Source organism: Hylaeus anthracinus, unplaced genomic scaffold (assembly GCF_026225885.1).
Source record: "Hylaeus anthracinus isolate JK02 unplaced genomic scaffold, UHH_iyHylAnth1.0_haploid 11994, whole genome shotgun sequence".
Lineage (NCBI taxonomy): Eukaryota > Metazoa > Arthropoda > Insecta > Hymenoptera > Colletidae > Hylaeus > Hylaeus anthracinus.
In genome coordinates this window covers 414,978-423,399 of record NW_026534341.1, presented here as the reverse complement: position 1 = coordinate 423,399, position 8,422 = coordinate 414,978, and the positions used below count along the sequence as shown (strand labels likewise).

Below are 8,422 nucleotides of genomic sequence, written 5' to 3'. Positions count from 1 at the left end.
CCTCAATCATTTTCCTATATCAGTGAACGATAGATTATTATTCATCCTTACTCTATTTAAAGGATTAAAGATCTCTAGAGGTTATTATAAGGTTTTGTCTCCCTGTAACTTTCATGTTTATCTGTCGCGTATATATGAAAAAGATTATGTGCTCTTGCTTAGGGAATGTAATTGCCAAGAGTATACAAACATAGCACGATAAAATATAATCATCGATTATTATTACAAATTGTCGTATCTTACTGGCAAACAGAGAAACTCATTATAGCGATATGAATACTGTCTACCTACTTTTTGAAAAAGTACATTTCAGTACATCTCATACATTATGGCGTTGATAACAGTTACCGCGCTAATGTTAGGTTATGTTGCTATTAATAAATCAAACGTTTCTATCGGAGTGACATACTGTAATCGAATGAAATAAATATAGCAAAATACAAACTATGCTTAGCGAAGCTTGTTAAAACGGCATTCCATTATACAAGAATATATGTTTTCGAAAAGACAAGTTCTCCAGTTCGTTTGTGTATCAGCTGATTCTCCCACTCTCTCTTCCATTTTTCCTTAGTCAGTATACACTCGAATCGACACTTGGACTAGATAATAGAACCGACTACGTCGACATACCGTTTTTCCACATTGTCAACAAAGAAACCATCGCTAAAGAACCGCATAAGTATCCCTGAAGCTAATGGCAGATCATGAAGTTGTTAAATCGAAAAGGTACGCATTAAACGAACTTTCTCTTCTTTCTTGCTAACTGTCAGTTGTATTCTCCTTATTCGCATTTCTCATCGATTTTTAGTTGATTTTTGCGTTCTCATGCAATACGATATCAACCGACAGACTTTCGTCACATTGCGTTATTCGATTCAACGGTTTTCTGTCCCGAGATTAAGATCTGTTTCTGACGTTTTCGAATCATTTAACTTAAATTTGCACAAAGAATAGATTCACATCACAGATGATGCTCGAAAGTGTTTCGAGATGATTTTGACATGTACTTATATGCGTACGTAAGAGAGGAAATTATTAAGAAAGGTAAGAAATGATCTATATACATATGTACATACGTATGTACATACATTTAATCGTATTTCAAGGTCATGTGCTAAAATTGTTTTACCACGAAGAACGCTAACCAAAAAAATTAGTAGAATAAGTTCGTTTCATGTTTGCTTTAAACGTTTATTTCTTTTTGAAATCGTGTATTAAAGTGTCGTGCTATCATTGTTTGTTAACCATCATTGTGCATTTCATGTTTCATTACTCATCACCGTTATCATGCAATGTTTTCAAGTCCTGCATAAACTGACATTGTAACATTACCAAGCTACATAATACAATGATTCAAAGGAAGGATGTTTGAATTAAAAAACTTTTTTATTTAACTAAATGTGTGATTCCTTAAATGCATAATTAAAGGTTTGTTTAAAAATATAATCATAGAATGTGATCATTTTAATCTATTTTATCTAGAAAGGGAAATATTGCATAATACACAATTGATTGATAATATAATTTGTGTTTTTCTTTTTTTAGCTGGATTTGGGAATGGATTAGCTGGTCTGTTTCATCTTCGACTATGCTACGTGCCGCGGAGAAGAAAATTCTTTCCTGTAAATTTAATTCAGATATTTTCTTTGTATCCAACAATGTAATTTTTAATATATCAAAGACGACTATTTTAGTAATTTTATATTTTTATTAAATTACAGATTTGAAAACCACATATCGTGGATGGTATGTCGACATAGGACCAGTTGTAGGGACAGCAGATAAAATATGGACTATTTCTTTGAACGAGGAATCACCAAAGACACCAATTGTCTTGCTACATGGCTTAGGAGCAGGAGTAGCATTGTGGTGTTTAAATTTGGATGTGCTAGCTTCTCAAAGACCAGTATACGCTATTGACATATTAGGTAAATGTTAAAAAAAATAATAAACTTACCTCAAAATAATATGCAACAAATAAAATGTAATAATTTCCACAGTTTGCTAATATTTTAGTGTTATTAGTTTCCATTATTTTTGTTATAAGAACAGAGCAGCTCTGTTTGATGGTAGGTTCTTGTATACAATTATGAAGAATGACTCATAGATGAGTAAGATTGAACTTTGGAATCATCTACAATCTGTAAAATAGACGATTCAGCATGTTCTCAAAATCTTTGCAAATCTTTGATTCGGTATAAAAATGTTTTGTGTGCTCCTAGTAACGAATATCATTCTCTTCCATTACCTTCTTTTTTAATTGTCAATTTTCTACAAATTCTCTACAAAGGTTTTGGAAGAAGTAGCCGTCCAGTTTTTAGCAATGAAGCGCAAAAAGCTGAAGAGCAACTAGTTGAATCCATTGAAGAATGGAGAAGGGAAATGCAGCTGGAAAAATTTGTGCTGTTGGGTCACTCCATGGGTGGCTTTCTTGCAGCATCGTATTCTATACAGCATCCTGATAGGATTAAACATCTTATTCTTGCGGATCCTTGGGGTTTTCCTGAAAGACCAGTTGAACCAGCTTCAAAACAACCTATACCATTTTGGGTGAAAGCTATAGCGTACGTGGTGCAACCGCTGAATCCATTATGGGCCGTTAGGGTAGCAGGTCCATTTGGTTTGTAACTTTTACAATGTACAGTTTCGCGCTGTATGCTATTCAAGTTGTAATTGAAATTTTGTTTTTTTCTAGGACAGTGGCTAATTGAGAAAACTAGGCCAGATATCGTAAAGAAATTTTCACCTATCTTAGATGATACTACTGTAATTTCGCAGTACATACATCAGTGTAATGCTCAAACTCCGTCGTAAGTTTTACGTTCGTAAAATATAAGATTATTTTGAATATGAAATTTAATTCGAATAATGTCTTTCAAAAATAGGGGTGAAAGTGCATTTCACGCGATGATGCAAGGTTTTGGCTGGGCCAAAAATCCTATTGTTAGAAGAATAGACAAATTGAGTCCAGAAATTCCGATAACTTTGTTATATGGTAGTCGATCGTGGGTAGATAACTCGTCTTGGGAAACGCTTAAACAAGCTAGATCATCGTCTTACATTAACGTTCAGGTAGAAAAAAAAAAAAAAAAAAATATTATGAATTTTGAATTGTATAATATACGTTTTCGTTACTTGTAGGCGATAACAGGAGCAGGTCATCATGTTTACGCAGATAAAAGTGACATTTTCAATAAATACGTATTAGAAGCGTGTAATTTAAGTGATTCAATACCCCAACTAACAGCGACGAATATTCGTCCAAATATTAAATCCGTAAACGAACAACAAATCTCGCTCACTGTAACGGATGAAGAAGTTGATTCGAAAGCCGTGGAAGAACAAGAACTAAATACGTCGCAATCACGATCCAGTTGAAGTTTAGTACACAATTTTATAGTTAAATTACATTCTTTGACCTTGTCGTGCAATCGAATGAACAGCGTACTTTGTGTGATGTACATAGATTAGGTGTATGCACTACAACATACCAAATCATTTCATATTAAGTAATATTGTAATGCAATTTAATTTCCAACTTATGTCACGCCATATTAGTTCTTAACCTCTTAAACTATTTCAGTAACATTAATTAAAGTGTTGAGATTTTTATGTTATAGAGTTTGATTTGTAACATGTGAATTCGATTTTATAACCTACATGAATATTTCGAAACATGTACTTGTGATACTCGCGAATCATAAGTAAATCTAAATAAGGTAAAAGCAAATGAAATCATTGGGATCAATATTTTACGTGAATATTGCGTGTAAATTGCAAGTATAACGATGGAGAGAAGTTGAATTGTACATTATGTATAGTTGTAGTATAAAATAAAAAACCTTTGATATAAATCACAATAAAGAAACATTATACAATAAACTTTATCATCGTTACTTGGTTATGAGATATATAAATTTAATTATTCTATTTACATACATACATATATATAATAAATTAGTTTTTATATTCATCATTTACGTCATCAAAATTATCTGTATCAACCAAGTCATCATTAGCAATATTAAAATCATCAAAATCATCGTATATATCTTCGTTAAGATCGTCAATGTTTCGATTGGAAAATTTCTTAGCTTTCATTCTTTTCTCTTTCTGTCTTGTTTTGATAAATTCTGCAAATTGTTCTCGCTGGTTCGTCTCAGTCGAAAAATCTGGTTGAATATTTATGTTCGTACTAGAGGAGGTTACGTTTGATTGGCGCTTTGTTCGTACTAATATGGATTGCTGCGATTGTTTCGATGATGATTTAATCTGTAGAAAAAAATGTAGCTTTAAATTGTTATTAGTAGGTTAATTGGTAAATCTCAACCAAGCAATATACCTTTGTCATAATTCTGTAATGATCCAAACCAAATACATCGTGTCTCATTAATGGTAAACTTATATGGAAAGTGTCATCTGGACTATCCAAATCTTGACTTTCCATTGCTTCATTGTCTTTATTAATGGTTTTTTTAGACGTTACAACATGATTTGGAATACGTGGATATAGAGAAGGTATATAATCTTCTCCATAATCTGCTATTGCTAATCTTTCTTCTACTTCATTAACTCTATCATAATGCTTACATTTTAAAAATTGAATAGGAGGTACAAAGCCTATAATGCGAAGTTGAGTTAATTCGTGTCTTAACTGAAGTGCGCATCTCCTCAATACTTCTTCTGTATCGGATTTATCATTGCTAATATCTATGAAAGATATATTAATTTGTTTAAAATCTTGAGTTATTTTTAAATCGGTAAGTTCAATGCTTTTGTTTGCAAGGGCAGGATCTATTTCTCCTGTTGACATGAAATCTGTGACGTATTCCATGAAAATTTTATTCAAAACATTCATTCTTCGAATTGTATGTATAGATGGTCCCCTTTTCACTGTTTTGTCAATACTAATATTATCAATTGCATTCCTACAATTTTATGACGTGGTCTTTCATAAACAACTAGTAAATTATATAGAAAACAAAACTTGTGTAGCATAGGAAGTACTTACCTCTTTGGTTGACTTCGCTTTAATAATTTATGCATAATAGCACTTTGCTTTGAAGAATAATTATAATTCCTTATACTATTGATCAATAACTGTCTGTACATTTGATTTATTGCAGATACACGTATATTTTGCATTCTGCTATAAAAATACATCTTTGATGTAAAGGATTTGTTAATTTAATCTCATGTATGAACTATGTATTACAATGAGCCCGTTTATTGCCATCTAGCGGCGGACAGAGAACTCATTTTTTCAATCCACAGTGACGCCATCTAACAGTGAGACACCCAAGTTTGTAGTGAAAATAGTTCCAACAGCTTTTGTAAGATAGCGCCACTAACTAAAGGTACAATCATTTTTGCTATATATTTAATAACTATTACAAAACTGATAAATTTGACATATTATCTAATATACTGTAGTGTTATGAAGCAAAGAATCGTATTAATTAGACGTTTATTGAAAAATAAATAATTATTGATGAAAAGATAGCGGTGGCGTTATTTAGCAACAACAGTAAGAACTATTGTCACTACAAACTTGGGCGTTTTCCCACCGATGGCGCCGTTGATTCAGTGCCTATAAAGCTCTGTTCCTATTGGACGATCGTAAATGACCGAACAGAATTGTCCAATTAATAATAGAATATCAGAAATCTATGTTTGGAAATAGAAAAAATAGTCCGCTATGCGCTGTAACGCAGTTATCAATTTTAACTGATATGGAAAGTATAGTTATCGAGTATGATACGATTACAGTATTATAATTTCTGGGAATATGCAATACGCCTCTACGGGTTTCTTAAATAACATTTGTGCGCAGCATCAATGGTAGGTATAGTCGATTCTCATGGTGCGCCCACTCGTTATTATCGTGATGTTGTGAAAGTAAATAATTGTGCGAATATGTACACAGTACTGAGTTTATGTTAGTCATCATGCTGAAACGAGCTTTATTCCTTGACACGTACAAATGATTGTTATTCATTGCACGAATGTTGTGGGCGTTACAAAACGGTGCTTTATCACACGATGTATGAAACATTGATATCGTGAACTATGATCGTGTTATTTTTTGGATTTCATTGGCGATTACTATCAACAACTGTCAACTGTCAATTGTAAGGCGCGTAGAGACTCCCTTATTCATCATGTTTTAATGTTGTAAGTGACGAAAACTACAATTGTTAAATGTATTGCTCAACTTTCGTTTTATATTCGAACGATTAATTATTAATTCTAGCATGCTAATAAATAATTGCTCTGTGATAGTCACCAAGTGACAGTAGATTCGATGTATATATTCTTTTAAATTTTAGAGATCGTTGATGTTAACGTAGCCGGGAATTTTTATTTACGTCTGATGTTTCTATATTTTCAATGACACAAAAAGTAATGTTCTATCGGTACTAACATAAATAAGAACATTTTATTTTGTTGTTCCGTCGAAAAATTTGTTTGCTCTTTTATAAAAATTGTTTTATCATATTTATATTTTTACTTCAGATGATTAGAAAAATGCTATGGCGTCCTTAAGATCACATAATGGCGATACAGAGTCTGAGAGCGATAAGTTTGAGGGATCAAAAATTGATCGACATGGTTTTCTTCAGGACTCAAACTGTAGCACAGATAGGTAATGTTACAAATGATATTATAGCTAATAGTTAATACAGTATGTACAATATATGTTTATATATCGACATTTATATGAAATACAGTCTTGCAAAACAAGGAATACCACCCGAAGTAATGTTACGAAGAGAGAGAAAGTGGATACAGATGTTAGAAAATTGGAAATATTTCATGAATACAAATTATCGCAAAGTTCGGGAACGATGTCGAAAAGGTATACCGCCTTCCATCAGACTTCGCGCGTGGTTGTACCTCTGCGGGGGTCAACTGTTGATGGATACAAATCCAAATTTATTTGAGGAGTTGGTAGAACGAGCCGGTGACCCGAAATATATAGACGATATTAAAAAGGATCTTCATCGGCAATTTCCGCATCATGTGATGTTTATCGGAGAAGCTCCTGGACAGGAAGAATTGTTTAAAGTATTGAAGGCATATTCCATTTTGAATAGCAAAGTAGGTTACTCCCAAGCTCAAGCACCTATTGCTGCATTTTTGCTGATGCATATGCCAGCGGTACAAGCATTTTGGTGCCTCGTCGCGATATGTGACAAATACCTGGTCGGGTATTATAGTCAAGATATGGAAACGCTATTACGCGATGGAGACATTCTATTTGCTCTGCTCAAAAGAGTTTCTCCTGTCGCTTATAAACACGTGGTTAGTACGATTTAATTGTTACCTATATAAGTGAAAATAAAAAAAATTAATTTCATTGTCCCTCGTTATTCTAGAAAAAACTAAAAATGGAACCAATTTTGTATATGACCGAGTGGTTTTTATGCGTTTATACGCGAACACTGCCATGGGAAAGTATTCTACGGGTGTGGGATATGTTTCTTTGCGAAGGAGTTAAAGTTATTTTCAAAGTTGGTCTAGTATTGTTAAAAGGTAGCTTAGGTCGTACGTCTCTCGTTAAACGTTGTCCAACAGTTTACGAAACACTTCAAGTATTACGGAATCCCCCGCAGCATATTATGGAAGAAGAAGCTTTAGTTTACCAAGTAGGATATTTCATTTTCATATATATATATATATATATTTTTACACGTGGGTTTTTATTAAATGGACGCAATGTTACAGATTCGAAAATTAAATCTAACCGAAGAGGATTTCGAATACGAGCATCAGCGTCAAGTAATGAAACGAAAAGCAGCGGAACAGGCACCCCCTTCCACTGCCAATTGGACAGACTGATAAAAAAAAGCAAATTACGCGTAATACGAGTACCGAGCTTACAGGTATTACTCCGAAGTGTGCCTTCCTTTATATTCTTCGTATTGTACAGATCGTCAAATTTATATAACTATACTTTTACAAAACATAGAAATAATATTTAGCCAAGTTCAATAAGTACCAAACTTCTTTATTACAAATTTAGATAATTCGTAAATATGTCATACACGAGTACACATTCCCCGAATAGATAAACTAGATAACTTATCCCTATTTTTTCTACAGTAACAGAGTTATAAAGATGCACAATACTTGTAGATGTTTATAGTACCGTTTAATCTTGTATTATTTCGACCGTATTTCTAGTTATAAACATTTTAAGATTTTTATATTTATGTACAAAAAAAAAAAATGGTAAAAGATTACATTTTTTAAGAATAAAGTTTACCATATAATAATGTTATCGAATAGAAATTGTTTCGTTTAGGTCAATGTTGTTTTTGTTAAAATTTAAGTAAACAATGAAAAATGATGTAATTAAATACATGTTACAAGTACATATATCGGCAGACTATTTCTTTTCACTTCAACCTTACAGACT

The 8,422-nt window shown here is 32.7% G+C and overlaps 3 protein-coding genes across 9 annotated transcripts; 2 read left to right on the top strand and 1 right to left on the bottom strand.

Annotated features, from left to right (window-relative positions):
- On the top strand, positions 1-3,868 carry LOC128888410 ((Lyso)-N-acylphosphatidylethanolamine lipase). 4 transcript variants are annotated; one of them, XM_054145232.1, is made up of 7 exons: positions 1-726; positions 1,546-1,622; positions 1,722-1,928; positions 2,291-2,620; positions 2,696-2,810; positions 2,886-3,072; positions 3,142-3,868. In XM_054145232.1, the coding sequence occupies exons 1-7, from the start codon at positions 695-697 to the stop codon at positions 3,376-3,378; spliced, it is 1,185 nt and encodes a 394-aa protein (XP_054001207.1). In that variant the 5' UTR covers positions 1-694; the 3' UTR covers positions 3,379-3,868. The 4 variants fall into 4 exon arrangements, with proteins under 4 accessions (XP_054001207.1, XP_054001209.1, XP_054001210.1 ...); XM_054145234.1 differs by lacking the exon at positions 1-726 and adding an exon at positions 956-1,044; XM_054145235.1 differs by lacking the exon at positions 1-726 and adding an exon at positions 1,125-1,165.
- Positions 3,869-3,893: 25 nt separating this feature from the next.
- LOC128888413 (uncharacterized) lies at positions 3,894-5,227 on the bottom strand. The gene is made up of 3 exons (XM_054145244.1): positions 5,012-5,227; positions 4,343-4,928; positions 3,894-4,272 (listed from the first exon to the last, which is right to left on the bottom strand). The coding sequence occupies exons 1-3, from the start codon at positions 5,161-5,163 to the stop codon at positions 3,958-3,960; spliced, it is 1,053 nt and encodes a 350-aa protein (XP_054001219.1). The 5' UTR covers positions 5,164-5,227; the 3' UTR covers positions 3,894-3,957.
- Positions 5,228-5,663: 436 nt separating this feature from the next.
- LOC128888411 (TBC1 domain family member 10A) lies at positions 5,664-8,382 on the top strand. 4 transcript variants are annotated; one of them, XM_054145239.1, is made up of 6 exons: positions 5,665-5,841; positions 5,927-6,174; positions 6,517-6,646; positions 6,732-7,305; positions 7,380-7,649; positions 7,729-8,382. In XM_054145239.1, exons 3-6 carry the CDS (start codon positions 6,534-6,536, stop codon positions 7,840-7,842), a joined length of 1,071 nt encoding a protein of 356 aa, XP_054001214.1. In that variant the 5' UTR covers positions 5,665-5,841; positions 5,927-6,174; positions 6,517-6,533; the 3' UTR covers positions 7,843-8,382. The 4 variants fall into 4 exon arrangements, with proteins under 4 accessions (XP_054001212.1, XP_054001215.1, XP_054001214.1 ...); XM_054145237.1 differs by lacking the exon at positions 5,927-6,174 and having other exon boundaries at positions 5,664-5,841; positions 6,525-6,646; XM_054145240.1 differs by lacking the exon at positions 5,927-6,174 and having other exon boundaries at positions 5,664-5,841.
- Positions 8,383-8,422: the final 40 nt, after the last annotated feature.